We start from the raw sequence: 23,066 nt of genomic DNA, 5'->3' as shown, positions 1-23,066 counted from the left end.
CTCCCCTGCACCGCCCCGTTGAGCTCACTGCACCACTCCTCCCCTGCAGCCAAGCCAGGGACCACACCACCACAACATGTCATCTCCATTCATATAAATTATATGATTGCCTGGAATAAAGACCTATCCAACCAATTCTTCAGCCAGACAAAGGTGGGAATAGTACAACATTGGAATTCACAATGTCATCGCATCACTAATATTAATGACCAAGTATACTTCTTTATCTGAAGTCATGTAAGAGCTATGTAACGTCAGCGCCAGTTAAAAGTTCAGACACAAATACTGATTTAAGAATTGTTATTTATTTTCAACAGTGTACAACAAAACTAAAGACATCAGAAATATGAAATAAGACATATTAAATTATATGATTAATACAAAAGTATGAAACATTATTTCACAGTAGCCTGGAACTTTTCCAACAGTATTTAAGGCATTCTTAGAAAAATTAGGGAAGCCTCATAAAATGAATAGATGCAAGTTTCTGACTGATACTGTAGCCTTAGACAGCACATTCTTTTGCATTGTTCATGGAAACAATACAAAACAGATCTGAATTACATCTTAATCGTAAGATGTCCAAACTCCTTTAAAAAAAGTATAACTTTTGATAAATTAACAGAAGAATCACAACAGCGTGTACTCACATGTGCTAAGTTTAGGCTTATGGCATGCTGATGCTGATGGCATAGTGGATTCAGAGGAAGAATTACACAGTGAAGCTGCTTGTGGAGTATTAATGTCAGATTTGTCAAACTAAGAGTTTGAAGAAGAGCTAATAAGTGAATAGAGTTCAGAAGATTTGCTTGACTGTTTGGTGAAATAACAACAAATTGGCAGAGATACAGAATTTGCCAGTATTTGACAGCTGAAGCAAAAGATTTAAGGAGACCATTCAAATCATGTAACTGTTTTAGAATAAATTGTTCTTGAAGAAAGTAGTTCCCAATGAGACAGTTAAGTGAATAAGCACAATTATTCTTGTTAGGAGTCAGAAAAGGAAAACTGAAAGAATTAGGAGGAGATATTATGAAGGAGGACTATAGCAGGGTTAGAACACTGATGCCAGAAAGAAAAAATCTCCATTGCCTTCAGAAGGAAGGCAAGAACACCAGAAAGAGCAGGAAACCTTTAAGGATTTCAAGGCAAATAGGTCGATGGGTGGCTCCTTAAAGGAGAGCATGGGTTGGACTTAGGAGCCATGTTCCCTCTAAGCTGCGTGTGCAATCGCACACTGCTGGCATGGTCTCCAATCTGTGTTGCACACACACAAAACCTGAATTGAAATTAAAATAAATACGTTAACAATTCTGTTTTGCAGTGTGCGTCAGTAAGTGACCCGTGACTGGCTGCTCCAGCCAATGATGCGATTCACATTCGTATATACGCAGCTAATCAACGTGGTTGACAGGCTCTAACAGCGTCCTTATGTCCCGACGCCGGTGTTTTAGCGAGCAAAGTGGCGTGGCTGATGTGGAGTGAAGCCACGTTAATGACAACGTGTACAACCATTGGAGATGTGAGCAGGACAGACGGAACAACTGACGGACAAAGTGTGGACTTTATACCAGTTTTTAAATTGTGTTGATCGGCCACGTAAAACCAGAGTTATGATAAAATATCTGCAATGTTTGGTTTTCTTCCTGAATACTGTCGTTGTTTATACTTTATATAGAAACTGCGTTTTATAAGGAAAACACTCAAAAGCCTGTGAGCTAAAACAACACTAAAAAAACCAGCCTTTCCTATTGGTGGAAAAATGTACCTCGTGGACCAATCAAAAAATGATATGGCAACATGGCATTTAGATGTTTAGGGAGGGGGAAGTTTTAGGAGTGACGGCGTGTTTGAGATGTGACAGATTTGCCACGTTTAGCCTGTTTGGAGTCTAAAGTTAGTGTGTTGTCTTGTGTAGTTAGTGTGTAGTTAGTGTGTAGTTAGTGTGTAGTTAGTGTGTAGTTAGTGTGTAGTGTAGTCAACAGTTTTGTTGTGTGTCAGAACAATGAGGCGACTGCTGAGTGTTACAGGTGTTACAGCAGTGATACATCTGCTGCTGTCAGGCCTGCAGGTATCAGGCTGTTGTTCTCCTTCATCTCATAGTGGACAGAAATTATTTTTGGAGCGGCACAAATAATTTGTGTGGCATCAGATTTGATGCAGAACAGCTGATTGTTCTGTAAATAGTTTGAAATGTTTGTTTAAAAACGCCTTGGCTGCATTTTTAGGTAAACAGCTGCAAAAAACTTTGTTGTTTGCATAACTCAGTTACTTTTTTGAAGAAGTAACTATATAATTAATTACCCAACATTGGTCATTATATATTATATTTTGCAGACAGAGTTACAGACTCTCTCCCAGACCACAGACTCAGACTCATAATACAAGCCAGAGCTTTTAAAAAAAAAAAAAAAGTTGTGTTTTCAAAATTGGAGTTCAAGTTATTTTTACTTCCAATAGTGTTAACATGCTACACAGGTGATGAACAAGATTTTTTAAATTTTCATTGTAAGTGGGCTAAAGCAGTTAATTAAAAGTAGTCTAACATAAATGCTGTAATTTGATTATTTTAATAAACCATGTAACTTGGATGATTCGATGCTGGCGTGACTACAGTGCACACGTCTGCTGTTGCTCAGGGAGTTTGTGTGTTCGCTCAGACACATGAAACATTACAGGGAACATTGCTTAGGAGTACAGTGCATCAATGCCTGCAGGAGAGAGAACGAGGGCTTGGAGAAGGTCAGATAAAGACACAATCCCTCTGACCACATCATCACTGTCAACCAACACCAACCGATGTACCTGGTGAAACAAAAGATAACATTTTTCAGCTCCACTCTGCTGGATACATCAGTACACCCTGACACATTAAGTATCGAAGCTGTATTTTAAGTACTTATGTTGTGCATCTACCTAATGTACCTGAGCCTAATGGACTAACTTTGATTACACAGTCAAGAGCTCTCACGTCTGACTCATATTGCCACCAAAAGTATCCCAGCAGTTTGTGTATAAGTATTATTTTTGCAGCACTGCAGGCTGCACTGTATTACCTCAGCCTGTGCAATGCGATCGATGATGGTCTCCAGTGTTTCATGAGGGTAGCACTTAAGGACCCCCTCAACACAGCAGAATCTGGATGCAATGACTTCCCGCATTGTCATATTTAAGTTGTTATAGTTTTTCTGGGCTGCAAGGTTCTTAGGGACAGAAGAAAACCCAACAATGTTGTTAGCAGCTACTGATTTTACTTTCATAAGATAATAACATTTCTGGATTAACTGCTTATATATAAAGTATTTAACTGTTTCTATTTTTTCTTTAATAAATTTATGGTATTTTAATCAGAAATTGTGTGTGAAGATATACAGTGTAACACATGTGGGTCCTATGTACCATACATAATACATGGGGAAAAAAACAGCAACTTACAATAACATCAAATCTGGAGTACAGCGCCACCACTTTACCTACAGAGGATATACACAGAAAGGCCATGAGGTAAGTTTTTGTTGTTTTACCTTTTTCCAAAGTATGCATCCAAACTGAAGAAGAACAATAAAAAAATTTTAATTAAATTATGTAGCACACAAACCAAAAACCTTCATATTATGACTCTTCGTAATATGAAGGTTTTTGGTCTAATGTGGCTATTGTTTGTCTTGATAACAGCTTTACAAACTGTTGTCATTATTGTCAGCCTTGTCAAAAATCAATTGGTAGAATTTTATTCTTAACTCCTTTGCATCCACCAGGTCTCTGATTAGGGTTAGTGGCAGGGCTAGGCTCACCTCTGCTGCTTTGTATGGAATTTACATCTATATAGCATATGCACATGAAAATGTTATAACAGAAGGCCTTGAAGCGTTGAAGCCTTTAATTGTCAAATAGCAAAAAAAAAAAGCTGATCGTCTTTAGTAATCTGTATTATGACAAGACCAAGGACTGAAAGCTTTACATGCTGGTAAGAGAATAAAGACTACCATGAGCGGTAATGTAAACGTATCAAGCTTTTTCATATATTACAAAATTCAGTTAGTTGCATGTGATTACATGCTGATGACTCATGATCATGCAAACTTCAAATTTTCCAGGTGAATAACAACATTAACTTAGCATGACAATTCAGAGCACCCAGCCTTCTTGGAGTCCCTGGGTGGTGTGCTGTAGGCTGCTCAACCTGGGGACTTTGTTGTCCTACTGTGAGACTTTCAATTCAATTCAATTCAATTTTATTTATATAGCGCCAAATCACAACAAAAGTCGCCTCAAGGCGCTTCATAGGTACAGAGAAAAACCCAACAATTATATGACCCCTTATGAGCAAGCACTTTGGCGACAGTGGGAAGGAAAAACTCCCTTTTAACAGGAAGAAACCTCCGGCAGAACCAGGCTCAGGGAGGGGCGGGGCCATCTGCTGTGACTGGCTGGGGTGAGAGAAGGAAGACAGGATAAAGACATGCTGTGGGCAACAACAGTGATACCTGGAGGGACGTGATTGGGAGGAACAGCCTCCCAGATCTGAACCTAAGTGGTGTTTTGTTCTTGGACTTCTGTGCCAACCACAGTTTGTCCATAACAAACACTAAGTTCAAACATAAGAGTGTCCGTAAGTGCGCGTAGCACCAGGACACTCTAGGCCACAGGTTGATAATCGATTTTGTAATCGTATCACCAGACCTGCCGCCATATGTTCTAGACACTCGGGTAAAGAGAGGGGCTGGTGGTGAGTTGGATCAGGTAGTGGGGGAGGATGCTGGACAGACCTGGCGCTGGGAGTGCCTGGCAGAGGCCCCAGTCTACGAGATCTTCAACGCATACCTCCCACAGAGCTTCAGTAACATTCTGAGGGAGATGGTCAATTCACTGAGTCTGAATTCACCGTGTTCAGGACCTCCATTGCCGAGGCTGCACTGAGCTGCTGCCACAAGGTGGCCACAACCCCTGAACCAAATGGTGGACACAGAGGTGAAGGGAGCCACCAGGCTGAAGGAGGAGTCCTCTCTGGCTTGGTTAGCCTGTGGAACTTTGAAGGCAGCTGAAAGGTCAATTTCAATTCAATTTTCAATTTTTATTTATATAGCGCCAAATCACAACAAAAGTCGCCTCAAGGCGCTTCATAGATACAGAGAAAAACCCAACAATCATATGACCCCCTATGAGCAAGCACTTTGGCGACAGTGGGAAGGAAAAACTCCCTTTTAACAGGAAGAAACCTCCGGCAGAACCAGGCTCAGGGAGGGGCGGCCATCTGCTGCGACCGGTTGGGGTGAGAGAAGGAAGACAGGATAAAGACATGCTGTGGAAGAGAGACAGAGGTTAATAACAGATATGATTCAATGCAGAGAGGTCTATTAATACATAGTGAGTGAGAAAGGTGACTGGAAAGGAAAAACTCAATGCATCATGGGAATCCCCCGGCAGCCTACATCTATTGCAGCATAACAAAGGGAGGATTCAGGGTCACCTGGTCCAGCCCTAACTATATGCTTTAGAAAAAAGGAAAGTTTTAAGCCTAATCTTAAAAGTAGAGATAGTGTCTGTCTCCCGAATCCAAACTGGAAGCTGGTTCCACAGAAGAGGGGCCTGAAAACTGAAGGCTCTCCCTCCCATTCTACTTTTAAATACTCTAGGAACAACAAGTAGGCCTGCAGAGCGAGAGCGGAGCGCTCTAATAGGGTGATATGGTACTACAAGGTCATTAAGATAAGATGGGGCCTGATTATTTAAGACCTTGTATGTGAGGAGCAGGATTTTGAATTCAATTCTGGATTTAACAGGAAGCCAATGAAGGGAAGCCAAAACAGGAGAAATATGCTCTCTCTTTCTAGTCCCTGTCAGGACTCTTGCTGCAGCATTTTGGATTAGCTGAAGGCTTTTCAGTGAGTTTTTTGGACATCCTGATAATAATGAATTACAGTAGTCCAGCCTGGAAGTAATAAATGCATGAACTAGTTTTTCAGCGTCACTCTGAGACAGGATATTTCTAATTTTAGAGATGTTGCGCAAATGGAAGAAAGCAGTCTTACATATTTGTTTAATATGTGCGTTGAAGGACATGTCCTGGTCAAAAATGACTCCAAGGTTCCTCACAGCGTTACTGGAGGCCAAGGTAATGCCATCCAGAGTAAGAATCTGATTAGATACCATATTTCTAAGATTTTCAGGGCCGAGTACAATAACCTCAGTTTTATCTGAATTAAGAAGCAGAAAGTTAGCGGCCATCCAGGTCTTTATGTCTTTAAGACATTCCTGCAGTTTAACTAATTGGTGTGTGTTATCTGGCTTCATGGACAGATAGAGCTGGGTGTCATCTGCATAGCAGTGAAAATGTATGCTATGTCTTCTAATGATACTGCCTAAGGGAAGCATGTATAATGTAAACAGAATTGGTCCTAGCACTGAACCCTGTGGAACTCCATAATTAACCTCAGTGTGTGAAGAGGACTCTCCATTTACATGCACGAATTGGAGTCTATTAGATAGATATGATACAAACCACTGCAGTGCAGTACCTGTAATACCTACAGCATGTTCTAATCGCTCTAATAGGATATTATGATCAACAGTATCGAACGCTGCACTGAGGTCTAGCAGGACAAGCACAGAGATGAGTCCACTGTCAGAGGCCATAAGAACATCATTTGTAACCTTCACTAAAGCTGTTTCTGTGCTGTGCTGAGCTCTGAAACCTGACTGAAACTCTTCAAATAAACCATTCCTCTGCAGATGATCTGTTAGCTGTTTGACAACTACTCTTTCAAGGATTTTTGATATGAAAGGAAGGTTGGAGATTGGCCTATAATTAGCTAAGACTGCTGGGTCTAGAGATGGCTTTTTGAGTAAAGGTTTAACTACAGCCAGCTTGAAGGCCTGTGGTACATAGCCGATCATTAGAGATAGGTTGATCATATTTAAGATCGAAGAATTAATTAATGGCAGGACTTCTTTGAGCAGTTTTGTAGGAATGGGGTCTAAAAGACACGTTGATGGTTTGGAGGAAGTAATTATTGAAGTTAACTCAGAAAGATCAATTGGAGAAAAAGAGTCTAACTTAATATCAATGGTACTAAGAGTAGCTGTAGATAATATTACATCTGTGGGATGATTATTGGTAATTTTTTCTCTAATGATAAAAATTTTATTTGTGAAGAAGTTCATGAAGTCATTACTAGTTAACGTTAAAGGGATGGTTGGCTCAAAAGAGCTCTGACTTTTTGTCAGCCTGGCTACAGTGCTGAAGAGAAACCTAGGGTTGTTCTTATTTTCTTCAATCAGTGATGAATAGTAAGATGTTCTGGCTTTGCGGAGGGCTTTCTTATAAAGCAGCAAACTATTTCTCCAGGCTAAATGATGATCCTCTAGATTTGTGACACGCCATTTCCTCTCCAGATTACGAGTCATCTGCTTTAGGGTACGTGTTTGAGAATTATACCACGGAGTCAGGTACTTCTGATTTGAGGCCTTAGTTTTCACAGGAGCTACAGTATCCAGAGTCGTACGTAGTGAGGAGGTGAAATTATTAACAAGATAATCGACCTCTGTTGGGGTAGCGTTCAGATAGCTGCTTTGCTCTGTGTTGGTACAGGGCATTGGAGATGATAACAGTGGGTGGATTATATTCTTAAACTTAGTTACAGTGCTTTCAGAAAGACATCTACTTTGATAAAGTCTACTCTTCACCGCTGTGTAATCAATTATTGTAAAAGTAAATGTTATCAGGAAATGATAGGTACCAACAGGCCAAGAGGAACGTGGCTCAGGCAGTGGCTGAAGCTCAAACTCAAGTGTGGGAGGAGTTGTCCGGTGGTGGAAGGAATACTTTGAGGATCTCCTTAATCCCACTGACACATTTTCCGTGGAGGAAGCAGAGTCTGATACTGATGCGGGGGACAACTCACCTATCTTCAGGAGCAAGGTCATTGAGGCAGTTAAACAACTCCTGGGGTGGATGAGGTTCGCCCTGAGTTCCTGAAGTGGAGATCAGGGGCGGTACCTCTGGACTGGCAGACTGGGGTGGTGGTTCCCATTTTTAAGAAGGGAGACTGGAGGGTGTGTTCCAACTATTGAAGGATCACACTCCATAGCCTCCCTGGGAAAGTCTATGTTAGGGTGCTGGAAAGGGGAGTCTGTCCATTAGTAGAACCTCAGATACAGGAGGAAGAATGCAGTTTTCAGCTTAAGTCTATCAATAGGAACAGTTAGCATGATATCAAACTACCTCGTTCATTGACCACAGGCAGAGCTGACACTCTTCTCTCCACAAAAAGGCTCAGAGCATCATAGACGGAAGCCGATTCCTGGATTGTTGCAATATGTTTAAAGGTACCAATCGGCACTTCACGGATTTGCCTTTGAAGAAACCTGGGTCTGGGAATCATAGATCCCTTAAGGGAAAAGACATAATAAAAGATAATATATTGTGATTTTGAGATTTTGCATTTCACTATTATTATTCTTAATATATAAAGTCTCAATATCATGAAAAAATATAATGCATCAATTAAAATGGAAAAGTAGACATCTTCAAACAGTGATGACAGCCCTTTTTGTGAGCATATAGAGGGCATGCAGATGTATCCAGGCTCCGATTTGTATCATACGTTACACAAAGGAGCTACATGTTTCTACCTCTGTCTACTATGTGCCATGAGAAATCACTGCATCTCAAGACCAATGCTGTTCAAGAAAAACAAACATTATCAAGCACAGCAGTGGTCCAGAGTAATTTACCATGATTTTTTTTTAACCATATCTGATGTATTTCTGGGCACCTGTAGCCCCTCAAAATTACAATTCATTTGGGAAAAAAAGATAATGAAAAGAAGTCTTTCAAATACCAACATACAGGAGAATAAAGATTTCTTTTCTTTGAGCCAGGTCTTTTAACTGCAATTAAATTATGGGATTAAGTTAACGGTGTGCTGCACAAGAAGTGTCTCCTTACAAAAATGTGGAGAAACTTGAGTATGCGTTTGTGAGTGAGGATGTGGAGGACGTTTCCTGATGCTGGGTCAATAACTGGCAGGCGGTGGATCTTATTCTTTAACAGGGAGTATATGGCATCAAACAAACTGAAAAGACAAACACGATTTGTGATTAGGATTTTAAGAATTTCAGAATAAACAGGCTATCCATGGTAAATTTCCTACATCTGCTTATTATTTTATATGGCTTTCAAACAGCCCAGTTAAGCTCTTTTAACAAGCAGACCACAGCTCAGATTAGTTAGCTCCAGCAATGAACACTGGTCGGAAGTCAATAGATACCAAATTCCCTAAATGTTGATATTTTGTACTTTGTTTGAAATTGTAGTTGTAAATCTGGTGTAATTTAAGCAAAAGAACTGTAGCCTTTAAAATGATAAAGTGTGACTACATTATGACTAAATTAAATAAATCTATTTTAGGGCTGGCCTTACCTGGACTCTGGTGTAATGCTGATTAGTCTGTTAAATGAGTACTGGAGATAGATTTCTGCAAACAGAAAAAAAACAAACAAACCACAAACTACTTGGAAACACAGCCTAAAGCTCATTTAAATGTTTAAAAAACAGCCATTCCCAAACTAAAGACCATTGTAGCCTATGAACATCATTTGTGGTGCAGCCAAACCTTTGATCAGAACCTGATCATCACACACGCCGAAGATCAAGTGTTTGCTTCTTGTGCTTCAGTTTTTTTATGCAACTAATTATTGTAAATAATGTCTCACTGCTCTTCCACACTACCTTCAGATCCCACCAGTGGGCCACAATGCAAGTTTTGGGAATAGTTGGTTTAAAAGAATTAGAATCCCATTTCCAAAAATGTTGGGATGCTGTCAGTAATGTGAATAAAAACAGAATGTAGTGATTAGCAAGTTATTTGAACTGTATATTTAACTTAAAATATAACAACTCAGAAACTGGGCAGCAGGCTTACTTGTAGTTCCTAGGATTTAAAAGTAGAACGGGAGGCAAAGCCTTCAGGTTTAGAATAGAATAGAATAGCCCTTTATTGTCATTCTACATGTACAATGGAGTTATGGCTGCTCCATGCACAGTGTTTGTAACACTGTGCATGGAGCAGCAACATTATGAGGGACAGTGCTTGTTAACAGTAGAATGGCCGAGGGGAAAAGGCTGTTTGTGAGACTGACCACAGGCGCAGAACAGAGGGCAGTGCATCAAACAGGTGGTGGGCCGGATGAAAGGGATCACCTGTGATGGCCGTGGTTTTTCTGAGACAGGATGATCTGTCGATGGCCTACGGGTGGCAGAGTTCAGCCAGTGATTTTCTGCGCTGTTTTAATTACCCTCTGTGCAGCCTTCCTGTTCTCAGTAGTGGCCCCCATGTGCTGAACACCCAGGCAGTAGGAGAGCACGCTCTCCACTGAGGAGCAGTAGAAGGCCAGCACCAGCTTCCAGTCCAGGTTATTCTTCCTCAGGACACAGAGGAAGTGCAGCCATTGGTGAGCCTTCTTTAAAAGGGCAGAGACGCCCAGAAACCTGAATGTGGAGACTGATTCCACCCATTGCAATGAACTGGTCTGCATTGGTGCATCATATCTTTATTCTCTTCCCCCTCCTGCCCCCCCCCCCCCTCTTTCTTAAATAGATAACTATCATATCTGATATCATATCTCACAGTACAATAATATTGAATGGGTTGCATTGTTGTATTTCTGTCATGTTTCTCAGGTCTTTGTCTGAATTTCTACGAACATTATTGCTAAGGATTGTCTTATTGCATTGGAGTCACACTGGGTTAAATATGTACACTTGGGTTTTAAGGGGTATTTATTATTTTCTTCTTTTTTTGGGTTGTATGGAAGCCCCAAACGCAATTTCATTGTTCTTGACAATGACAATAAATAAATAAATACTACTACATTCTCCATTTATAATGAGAAGAGAGTGGACCTGTCTGTGCCCCCTGAAGTGCATTATGAGTTCTTTTGTTTTAAGGATGCCTGTGGACAAGGCTGGCACTGGTGGTCAGGAAAAGCTGCAGACAGCTCAAGCTGTGCCGGGTGGGGGGCACTCCTACAGGAAAAACCAAAGTCTGTCAGCCCGGTGGTAGGCGGACAGCTGCAGAAGAGGGCCTGGGCCGGCACCACTTGATCATGCAGGACATGTGCAGGCTTAAGTCTATCAATAGGAACAACCTCCTGCCGACTTCCAAAGTCCAAAAAGGAAAGGCTTTCGGCCTGGTTGAATAACCCTGAACGGGCCGTCAAACAGAACAATAGGGTCGGGCAGGCAGTGGTGCACCAGGAATGGAAAACGAGTCTCTGGTGGAACGGAGAGACAGCATAGAGGTATTGAAACACGAAGGGGGGGGGCTCGCAGGCATGAATTCCCCAGGATCCCGGAGCGGCTGGCCAAGGACCAGTTCAGCTGGAGAATCCCAGAGGTCTTCCCTAACCGCGCAGCGCAAACCTGTAAGAGAACCCCAGAGAGCGGCCTTGAGTGACTCGTGAAGCTGCTTGCACATCCCGTTGGTTTGCGGGTGGTATGCTGTGGTTTGGTGGACCTTGACCCCCAGGCTGTCAGCCATGGCAGACCAAAGCTCCAAAACGAACTGGGGAGGGGGGGAATGAAACGCGAAATCAACAAAAATTCCCTGGCCACCACCGCCGCTGTCATGGATGCCATCCCTGTAAGGTCTATGTCAGGGCGTTTGAAAGGAGAGTTCATACATTAGTCAAACTTCAGATCCAGGAGGAACAATGCTGTTTTGTCCTGTTCACAGAACACTAGACCAGCAGGAATCCTCTTGAGGATATTCGAGTGTGTGTGTGAGCTTATCAATCCAGTCTACATCCAGGCAGGAGCACCCAAACTCCTACTTCAGTGCTATGCTGTTGGAATACTATGTAATGAGGTTACTGTCTTGTTAAAATAAGCAAGAACATCTAAGGGGGAGGAAAAACCAAAAACATCATCTGGATGGCAACATGAGCATGTTGCTCCATGAGCTGTACTGTTGAGGATCAATCAATAATGTCTCTAATACGCATAGATGACCTCTAAATGTTTGTGGAAGCAGTGATAAACAGTATAATGGGCACATTTCCAAGCCAATAAGAAAAGATTGATTCATTTAAAAAAAAAAACATATTTAAAATATTTATAAACCACAGCATTCTGTTTTTATTTACATCCTGTTGAATGTCACAACTTTTTTGGAAAGCTGTTCTAAATTCTTATTCTTTCATGCTTGCGGACAGCATCGTTGAACAGACCTCTCCATGTCTCTATCTTGTGATCCTCAAGCTCATATATCTGAACCTGCAGACAAACCAAACATTTCAGATCCAATGATTATGGCAACATCCGACATGATGGAGGATTTTTACTTATTTTTTTAATCAGTATGGTTTTTGTATTATAACATGATTTGAAAGCACAGTGTGAATGCATTTGACAAAAGCATCCATCCATTTTCTTCTGCTAAAACACAAAGCAGCTAAATATATACAATAAATTTATAGTACTCAGAAACTCAGCTCACCAGAGGAGACTTATAGTATCGATGTAGTATGTTAATGAAGTCAGTGATGGTCAGCATACCTGGACAGAAACATATAGATCATGTTTAGCCTGAGTGACACTGGACGTACTGAACATGGATTCATCATGTTATGATGCTAACTGACACACATCTGGAAGTTTCTTATTTAGGACAAGTGAGCATGAAATGCTGTCTACTTTCCTTACTAACTAAATCAACACCATCAGAGCTTAATAACTATTGGCCGCACCTCACGTCTCATGTAGTCAAGGTACTGGAAGACTAGTCTTGGATCTACTTGGATCTGACCTTTGATTTCAAGTGAATTTAATACCATCCAGCTGATGTTACTGATGCTGATGGAAGTGTCAGTAAGCCATCATGGATGACTGACTATGTGACTAGATATAAGACAGCGAGATGGTCTCTCTGGTCTTACACATAAAATAGAAGGGAAAAGCTACATAACCTGTGTCTCTTATGGAATAGGATGTAGATGTAATAGTGGTATACAGGCCCTACAGTGACCAGGTCAACAACGGGCTGAATGGGAAGACCAATAGAGAGGCTTTATAGAAGACGGAGGTGAGCAGGCTCTATTTTCTTGGAAAGCTGTGGTCCTTAAATCCTAAAATGTTGAATATCTTTAATCACCCATTTGTGGCCAACACAGTGTACCTCACGATGGTCTTCTGGAGGAGCAGCATCCGAGCTGGTGACACCAACCATAAAATGATCATGGAGGCTGGCTCTGTGGCTAGAAACTGGACACTTTTAAAGATATGTATTATATACAGTGGGGCAAAAAAGTATTTAGTCAGCCACCGATTGTGCAAGTTCCCCCACTTAAAATGATGACAGAGGTCAGTAATTTGCACCAGAGGTACACTTCAACTGTGAGAGACAGAATGTGAAAAAAAAAAATCCATGAATTCACATGGTAGGATTTGTAAAGAATTTATCCGTAAATCAGGGTGGAAAATAAGTATTTGGTCACCTCAAACAAGGAAAATCTCTGGCTCTCACAGACCTGTAACGTCTTCTGTAAGAAGCTTTTCTGTCCCCCACTCGTTACCTGTATGAATGGCACCTGTTTGAACTCATCATCTGTATAAAAGACACCTGTCCACAGCCTCAAACAGTCAGACTCCAAACTCTGCCATGGCCAAGACCAAAGAGCTTTCGAAGGACACCAGGAAAAGTATTGTAGACCTGCACCAGACTGGGAAGAGTGAATCTACAATAGGCAAGCAGCTTGGTGTGAAAAAATCAACTGTGGGAGCAATCATCAGAAAATGGAAGACATACAAGACCACTGATAATCTCGCTCGATCTGGGGCTCCACGCAAGATCTCATCCCGTGGGGTCAAAATGATCATGAGAACGGTGAGCAAAGATCCCAGAACCACACGGGGGGACCTGGTGAATGACCTGCAGAGAGCTGGGACCAAAGTAACAAAGGTCACCATCAGTAACACACTACAACGGCAGGGAATCAAATCCCGCAGTGCCAGACGTGTTCCGCTGCTGAAGCCAGTGCATGTCCAGGCCCGTCTGAAGTTTGCCAGAGAGCACATGGATGATACAGCAGAGGATTGGGAGAATGTCATGTGGTCAGATGAAACCAAAGTAGAACTTTTTGGTATAAACTCAACTCGTCGTGTTTGGAGGAAGAAGAATACTGAGTTGCATCCCAAGAACACCATACCTACTGTGAAGCATGGGGGTGGAAACATCATGCTATGGGGCTGTTTTTCTGCCAAGGGGACAGGACGACTGATCCGTGTTAAGGACAGAATGAATGGGGCCATGTATCGTGAGATTTTGAGCCAAAACCTCCTTCCATCAGTGAGAACTTTGAAGATGAAACGAGGCTGGGTCTTCCAACATGACAATGATCCAAAACACACCGCCCGGGCAACAAAGGAGTGGCTCCGTAAGAAGCATTTGAAGGTCCTGGAGTGGCCTAGCCAGTCTCCAGACCTCAACCCCATAGAAAATCTGTGGCGGGAGTTGAAAGTCCGTGTTGCTCGGCGACAGCCCCAAAACATCACTGCTCTCGAGAAGATCTGCATGGAGGAATGGGCCAAAATACCAGCTACTGTGTGTGCAAACCTGGTAAAGACCTATAGTAAACGTTTGACCTCTGTTATTGCCAACAAAGGTTATGTTACAAAGTATTGAGTTGTATTTTTGTTATTGACCAAATACTTATTTTCCACCCTGATTTACGAATAAATTCTTTACAAATCCTACCATGTGGATTCATGGATTTTTTTTTCACATTCTGTCTCTCACAGTTGAAGTGTACCTCTGGTGCAAATTACTGACCTCTGTCATCATTTTAAGTGGGGGAACTTGCACAATCGGTGGCTGACTAAATACTTTTTTGCCCCACGTTCCTAGATGCTTTGCATATAATCTGCACCTGGCTGAACTGGCATAGTAACATACAATTATGAAATTATTTTTCTGTCGAGTCGTGTGCAAGGAAAACATAATCCAAGCAGATAATTTCATTTCACGACCGCAAGTATTCAGTGCCGCTCAATACAATTTGTTAAACAAAGTTTGCCAAATTAATTATCAACAGTTATTGTTTACTGTGTAGCTGTGGAAACCCTGACACCTGTCACTGGTTATGCTGAAGAAACCAGTAAAAAGGCTTTTGACTCAAGCCAGCAGGATTTCACTGCGAGCACAAAGAGCTACCTGTGGGAGTGACACTGTAGCAGCGTGTGCAACGCAAACGCTCAGTGTGTGCGATGGTTTCTTTGTGCGCTAAGTTCTACCCCTGCAGGCTCTTGAATTTATGCCTGAGGAATTTAAATGAGTGGGTGGCACCTGTGCCCGGGAAATGAAATTATTTAGTGATGTTTTTTCCCATGAAACGTATAACAGAAAAAGTTTTTAGTCCTTGTCCTTGATTGTTGCAGCGGTCCACTTGTTATTAGCATTTCTTGGTTTCCCTGATGCAGACCTTGTTCAGTCCAATGGCAAGGTGTTCTGATCTGAGCAATCATTTACTTTACTGGTGCTCTGCATGGGCTTCAACCCCTTAACCCAGCTCATCATTAATAATAGATATTGATATAGAGTTAGGAGTGGAGTGACCATCAGCCGCCTCCTGCACACAGAAACAGGTCCTAAGCACCATATTCATAAAGGGGGGACCACAGCCAACAGCACTCAAGTAGCAGATTGTGCACAGCTACCCCAGACACCATCTAACACACAGGGGCAGAATGTAAGATGCAAGCTGGAAAAGCATTTGCAGAGCGGCTTGGATTATAAAGAATTAATAAACCACTGAAGGTTGTATCGGGGGAGCTCAAGCTTCAATCGAGATTCATGTTACTCATGCTCAGTGCTACAGACAGATGATGTACAGGGAGTGCAGAATTATTAGACAAATGAGTATTTTGTCCACATCATCCTCTTCATGCATGTTGTCTTACTCCAAGCTGTATAGGCTCGAAAGCCTACTACCAATTAAGCATATTAGGTGATGTGCATCTCTGTAATGAGAAGGGGTGTGGTCTAATGACATCAACACCCTATATCAGGTGTGCATAATTATTAGGCAACGTCCTTTCCTTTGGCAAAATGGGTCAAAAGAAGGAGTTGACAGGCTCAGAAAAGTCAAAAATAGTGAGATATCTTGCAGAGGGATGCAGCAGTCTCAAAATTGCAAAGCTTCTGAAGCGTGATCATCGAACAATCAAGCGTTTCATTCAAAATAGTCAACAGGGTCGCAAGAAGCGTGTGGAAAAACCAAGGCGCAAAATAACTGCCCATGAACTGAGAAAAGTCAAGCGTGCAGCTGCCAAGATGCCACTTGCCACCAGTTTGGCCATATTTCAGAGCTGCAACATCACTGGAGTGCCCAAAAGCACAAGGTGTGCAATACTCAGAGACATGGCCAAGGTAAGAAAGGCTGAAAGACGACCACCACTGAACAAAACACACAAGCTGAAACGTCAAGACTGGGCCAAGAAATATCTCAAGACTGGTTTTTCTAAGGTTTTATGGACTGATGCCCGGGCGGTGTGTTTTGGATCATTGTCATGTTGGAAGACCCAGCCTCGTTTCATCTTCAAAGTTCTCACTGATGGAAGGAGGTTTTGGCTCAAAATCTCACGATACATGGCCGCATTCATTCTGTCCTTAACACGGATCAGTCGTCCTGTCCCCTTGGCAGAAAAACAGCCCCATAGCATGATGTTTCCACCCCCATGCTTCACAGTAGGTATGGTGTTCTTGGGATGCAACTCAGTATTCTTCTTCCTCCAAACACGACGAGTTGAGTTTATACCAAAAAGTTCTACTTTGGTTTCATCTGACCACATGACATTCTCCCAATCCTCTGCTGTATCATCCATGTGCTCTCTGGCAAACTTCAGACGGGCCTGGACATGCACTGGCTTCAGCAGCGGAACACGTCTGGCACTGCGGGATTTGATTCCCTGCCGTTGTAGTGTGTTACTGATGGTGACCTTTGTTACTTTGGTCCCAGCTCTCTGCAGGTCATTCACCAGGTCCCCCCGTGTGGTTCTGGGATCTTTGCTCACCGTTCTCATGATCATTTTGACCCCACGGGATGAGATCTTGCGTGGAGCCCCAGATCGAGGGAGATTATCAGTGGTCTTGTATGTCTTCCATTTTCTGATGATTGCTCCCACAGTTGATTTTTTCACACCAAGCTGCTTGCCTATTGTAGATTCAGTCTTCCCAGTCTGGTGCAGGTCTACAATACTTTTCCTGGTGTCCTTCGAAAGCTCTTTGGTCTTGGCCATGGCGGAGTTTGGAGTCTGACTGTTTGAGGCTGTGGACAGGTGTCTTTTATACAGATGATGAGTTCAAACAGGTGCCATTCATACAGGTAACGAGTGGGGGACAGAAAAGCTTCTTACAGAAGACGTTACAGGTCTGTGAGAGCCAGAGATTTTCCTTGTTTGAGGTGACCAAATACTTATTTTCCACCCTGATTTACCAATAAATTCTTTACAAATCCTACCATGTGGATTCATGGATTTTTTTTTCACATTCTGTCTCTCACAGTTGAAGTGTACCTCTGGTGCAAATTACTGACCTCTGTCATCATTTTAGGTGGGGGAACTTGCACAATCGGTGGCTGACTAAATACTTTTTTGCCCCACTGTAGTTGCCTAATAATTATGCACAGTAATAGTCACCTGCACACACAGATATCCCCCTAAAATAGCTCAAACTAAAAACAAACTAAAAACTACTTCCAAAAACATTCAGCTTTGATATTAATGAGTTTTTTGGGTTCATTGAGAACATGGTTGTTGATCAATAATAAAATTATTCCTCAAAAATACAACTTGCCTAATAATTCTGCACTCCCTGTATGGCTCACCTACAAAACACTGAAGCTTGCTGTCCCACAGCGGCGCTGCCCTCACACCATTAGCCACCAGAGCAAAGAAAGCCTTCTTCACCTGCCAAACAGACACCCAGTCACTGAAACCATGAACATGTTTTGTAACTGTGGCTTGTTTTACTGGCAGAATAAGAGGATGTGTTGTGAACATTCGACCTGCAGTGTTGTGTCAAAGATGACCAGTTTGGAGCTGGTTGGGATGGCATCGTAGCAGGAGTGACTCTTCATGAAGTTCATGTAAATGAATGTGTCAGTCTGGACCTGTGGAGAAGAGCAGGTGTTGCTTATGCCACAGACAAATAAGAAATATAATATACACTGCTGTTAAAAATGTTGGTTTCATGTTGGGTATTTATATGAGGGTTTTTATTTTTTTTATAAGGGCATCATAATGTTTTCACAAAAAAAGATTATATGTTCTTCAAGCTTGGGTCTAACAGTGTTTTGAGAGTTTGAGGATGCTGACAGCATCTGCAGTCTCCTGGACAGAGACGTTTGATGTGATGATGTGATGTTTGGACCACCTTTTACATTTACTCTGGTTATTTCTTGTGAAAAATCTGAACTCCAGCGTCAAATCGCGCCGCGACAACCAATCAGGAGCCTGGTGACGTGGCTGTTACCTAGGTCAAAGGGGCAGATCCAGCCAAAGCCTTTCATACTTCAATAGAAGGAAGGCTAATCAATGCGGTAGCAAACAACCCGGAGCTGTACAACACCAGCTGCTTTCAGTACCGAGACAGGAATAAAAAGGACCGAGCTTGGAGGAAGATATGTGAAGAGATCGGGCAACCTGGTAAGTTCATTCATTTCTCTTTTGAAAGTTTTCACTGACCCGGGGAAGCCGCACAAAAGCTAGCAAGCCACCGCTATTTTCCCACTGACGTACAAATACCGTTCTGCTTTTATGCATGTTGTCATTTAGGAATATATTTTATTGTTTATTAATAAACAGCACACAGTGGTCCCGCTGTTCATCCGTCACTGCTTTGCTTTTTCGCTGATTTTTTATTGCACAGTACAGCATTGCATTCTGCAGCCTGATTGACAAATCTCCTGCGCTTGCCAAATTTATCACGTTTGGTTTTGATAACCATCGCGTCCAATAGAAAAAACAGCACAAAAACACCCATAACTATGAGCCTCATTCGGAAATAGACACCTGCACCGTGAGGGAAAAAGGCGCACGAAAGTGGCGGGCAGATGAAGACAAACCGCGGCATATTAATACTTTTACGTTTTGCAATCTACAAAGGTTTGCACTTTGAGAATCAATTGTGAGAACTGTGACCAATGTTCATGAGTGTGGGGAAAACAGTGTATAAAGTGCGTGGCCAGGGGCTAGTTATTCTGAGAACCCCTGCAATAAATGAGGGACCACTGTCTACTCTACGATTATTATATCAAACCTGTTAACATTTAATACTGTATTGATAGAACCAACTGATTCTGCAGCAGAGCATCCCCAGTCCCTGAGCTCCTGCTGCTGCACCCACAGATATGTACAGCAAGCACTGATACCTTTTTAGTCGGTGGGATTCCCTTGTGATCACCTTTACTAAATATCTACAACCAATCTGATTATATCCTGTTATTGTTTTTTTTTTTCTTTCAATGTTGAAATTAAAATCTAGTAGCAGCCTTCTCATTTCTTTGTGTTTTGTGCTGTTTTACAGGCCCACAGAGGAGGACGGCTCCGAGGCAGATGAGGGACGGGTCCCAGGACGGTCCATCGGCGGTGGAGCTGGCCATCCTGGAGTCCCTGAAGAGGCCACACCAGTCTCCAATGGAGCATTTCCTCCTCAGCCTTGTTCCTGCTCTGGAGAGCAGCTGGTCCTTTTTATTCCTGTCTCTCTGTAAATTCTTATATTTTATATATTTATGTTTAATGTTTTTCTGTTTGAGACTTTTAATATTATTTCAAATAAATGTTTATAATGACTAATGTCTCAGTTCTACTACACAGCAAATGTTGGCACACAACTTGACACATGTAGAATTTATTTCATATTATACTAATGACAAAATATACTGATACAGTGGGATGCAGAAGTTTGGGCAACCTTGTTAATAGACATTATTTTCCTGTATAAATCGTTGGTTGTTACAATAAAAAATGTCAGTTAAATATCATACAGGAGACTCACACAGTGATATTTGAGAAGTGAAAAGAAGTTTACTGGATTTACAGAAAGTGTGCAATAATTGTTTAAACAAAATCAAGCAGGTGCATCAATTTGGGCACCACAAAAAAGAAATGAAATGAATATTTAGTGTATATCAATGTGTGTGTCTCCTATATGATATATGGGGTGCCTTTGTCTGGATGTGCTTCCCATCCAGAGCTGCACAGCACAGAGGAAAGTTCCAGCGCTCCTGGAGTCCCTCTGTGATGGACCGCCAGTCTCCAGGTGAAGGCACAGCCATGAAGTCGTCCACTAGACAGTCCCAGATGGACGTCGCTGCCTGGGGGGTGATCTGGCTCACCGTGGACACACCGACTCTGAAACTGAACGCGATGGTCCTGAAGGAGTCCCCGGTGACAAGGAACCTGGACAAAATTGTTCAAAATCAGTATTATGTGTACTGCAGTTACAAAATACATTATTCAAATTCCAAAATACTTTTGTGATGTCAGATATAAATCACAAAACTTAAATCTTACATAAAACATTTTGTAATTATAAGGATAATTACAAAATGTATATTAGATAATATCTAAAACAGTTGTGTTTTGTTTTAACTTTAACATATCATAATTTGATTGGTAGCAACTTTCACAACTACAGTGAGCCAATCACTCATAATTCCTAAACATGTCAATCAGGTAGGAATGAAGTAAGACATTAATAGAAATAAAGAGTTGTATGTTGACATGTAGCCCTTTCCTTGCTTAAATCATTAATATTTTTGAAAAATTAATCTGTGATAAGACAGCTTATCAAGATAGAACCATGTAACTAGAGATGAACCAAACTGTTCAGTTTTATCTAACTCAGTTTTAATAAAGGCTGTGACCCCTGTTATAGAGTCTGACAGCTGCAGGGATTATATACAAATATTCAACTATCCCAGAATTAAACCAGGTCTAAATAAAAAGGAGTGAGTATCACTACAAAGGTTAACTCAGTGGTCCTAATGCTACAGTTTGATATCAGCAAACACCGAGCGCATACATTGATGTGACACCACAGCCATGCTATCATGCAAACACTGATAACAGCATAAATCGAATTAAATCGGGACTTGATGAGACCTTCTGAGTATCACTAGAAATATTATAAAGAGTCGTCTCTGTACCACAGTTTGCTTTCAGTAAACACCGACAGCATTCACTGTTAGCATAGCACATCCATGTTAGCAGTGTATAAATGGATGGATTAGCATATTAGCACAGATATCAATAAAGGACTACCGTATTAAATACTTTTACTAACCTCAGGCAGACGGACAGGCGCTCTGCAGGTGGGATTGAGCGCCTGTAGTTGGTGTCTAGGCGGGCGATGCTGGGACCGACGCGGGAAAGCAGGTCCTCAAACTGGCCGAGTGAGAGACGGTGATATCGCTGGAATCGGCCGTCATCCAGGCGCAGCTCCTGGAGCAAGTGGTGAAACTCACCAAACTGCTCATGCCTCTGGAGGACCTGATGGACCCAGGTACGGCGAGGATGTCCTTTACGCCGCTACTCTGCTCTCCACGGTACATAGAGAAGGGAGACTCTCTCTTCAAGCGCTAGCTCGATAGCTGCCATCTTGCAAAGATACCGGTCTGGCACAACTCCCTCCCACATTCCTCCCACATTTCCGGTTCACGCGCGTCGATATTTTGATGCGCGATGGATTTTTCTTGGACACGCGTTGAGACGCGAATGTACACGCGTCAAATTAGGGGCGTTTGGGGCGTTTTATTCACGTCCATCGCGTTCGGTGTGAACACAGTTTTATTGAGTCTGCTGGCATCTGCGACCCTCAACCTGCTGCCCCAGCATGCAACAGCAGAGGATCGCACTGGTCACAACAGACAGACAATCCTGAGTGTTGTCTGACAGATGTTAAAAGACCTCAGTTGACGACTCTGACCCTTCCTGTAGACTGCAGTAGTGTTTTTAACCCAGTCCAGTTCATTATCTATGTGTAATCTGAGGTAATATAAAAGTAGGTCCAGTGTTTTTTCTTAGCAACTTTTCAAAGTCACGTAGAACAAACAGCAGCACACGAGGTGCGAGGTGGAGGGTGAGGACAGTGTCTTACCTCTGCCAGAGGTTCCATAGCCTGCAGACAACAGCAATAAGAGGTCTGCACACGTAGAATCACACTGACCCACAAAACCCTGGGCATCAAAATGACAGACAGCAGCACTGTGACGGACTGTCTACCTGGAGGAGCTGTGAGACTTTGCTGCCAAGTCAGATAAAGAGGTGTTGAAAGAGTCCAGACATGGTGAGAAGGACGGAAAACTGGACAAATTGAGAGGGAGACAAATTGCTCTGTGAAGCTTGAGACAGCTGGGACAGACTGAAGTCTAAATCTGGACTGAAGTGTGAGAGTGGCATTTAGAGGGACAGAGGAAGAGTGGGTGGAGACGGGGGGGGGGGGGGGGTATTGCCTTATTAACATTTGTAGCAGAGCAGAGGACGCTCATCCCGGTCACTTCATCTTCTGAAAGTGGAAACTAAACACAGATTTAATAAGCAGTTTGTATGTACGAGATGTCTGCATATCCAATAATCCATCCTCTCCTCCACCTCTGGCTCCATGAAAACAGCCAAAGTGCCAACATTTATACTGGTTCTTGAGTGCAGACTCGAGAACCAGTGGGTGATACAGCAATGACAACATCCAGCTACGGTAGCAACCAGCGCACTTCAGCACATTCGTTAGCTTCAATGTCATGAACTATTTGTGTGTTTTTAAGATTAGCTATCAGATCATCAGACATGTTTTAACAGTAGACATAACTTCTCTGTCCAAAGTGTCATTTTTACTCTTAAAGAATTTTACATTACTTTTAGTTTTGTTTCCAATTCTTGTGAAACAGCTGCTAGTGATATTAGCTAATATGTGTCTTGATGCTCAATCATCCAGGTAAGTAAATCCCAGAGGCTGATTCTGCTAATCTTGACTTGGATGAGCAGAATCAACCTTCATTAGCTAATATTA

The 23,066-nt window shown here is 42.2% G+C and overlaps 1 protein-coding gene and 2 long non-coding RNA genes across 3 annotated transcripts; 1 reads left to right on the top strand and 2 right to left on the bottom strand.

Annotated features, from left to right (window-relative positions):
* Positions 1 to 285: 285 nt before the first annotated feature.
* Positions 286 to 22,450, bottom strand: prkag3b (protein kinase, AMP-activated, gamma 3b non-catalytic subunit). The gene is made up of 11 exons (XM_085434973.1): positions 22,158 to 22,450; positions 18,064 to 18,168; positions 17,884 to 17,965; positions 12,501 to 12,559; positions 12,232 to 12,277; positions 9,425 to 9,479; positions 8,951 to 9,077; positions 8,225 to 8,390; positions 3,436 to 3,473; positions 3,057 to 3,203; positions 286 to 2,805 (listed from the first exon to the last, which is right to left on the bottom strand). Exons 1-11 carry the CDS (start codon positions 22,242 to 22,244, stop codon positions 2,689 to 2,691), a joined length of 1,029 nt encoding a protein of 342 aa, XP_085291099.1. The 5' UTR covers positions 22,245 to 22,450; the 3' UTR covers positions 286 to 2,688.
* On the top strand, positions 18,467 to 20,146 carry LOC146690113 (uncharacterized). The gene is made up of 2 exons (XR_014915613.1): positions 18,467 to 18,703; positions 19,584 to 20,146. It is a non-coding gene; the product is annotated as an uncharacterized LOC146690113 (long non-coding RNA).
* Positions 19,892 to 21,707, bottom strand: LOC146690112 (uncharacterized). The gene is made up of 2 exons (XR_014915612.1): positions 21,345 to 21,707; positions 19,892 to 20,458 (listed from the first exon to the last, which is right to left on the bottom strand). It is a non-coding gene; the product is annotated as an uncharacterized LOC146690112 (long non-coding RNA).
* Positions 22,451 to 23,066: the final 616 nt, after the last annotated feature.

The sequence above is a fragment of the Copadichromis virginalis genome, linkage group LG16 (genome assembly GCF_057382275.1).
Source record: "Copadichromis virginalis isolate Kocher_CV1m ecotype Utaka linkage group LG16, C_Virginalis_male_GT1.1, whole genome shotgun sequence".
Lineage (NCBI taxonomy): Eukaryota > Metazoa > Chordata > Actinopteri > Cichliformes > Cichlidae > Copadichromis > Copadichromis virginalis.
The sequence above is the reverse complement of the archived record's forward strand: the minus strand, read 5'-3'. Positions and strand labels throughout refer to the sequence as shown.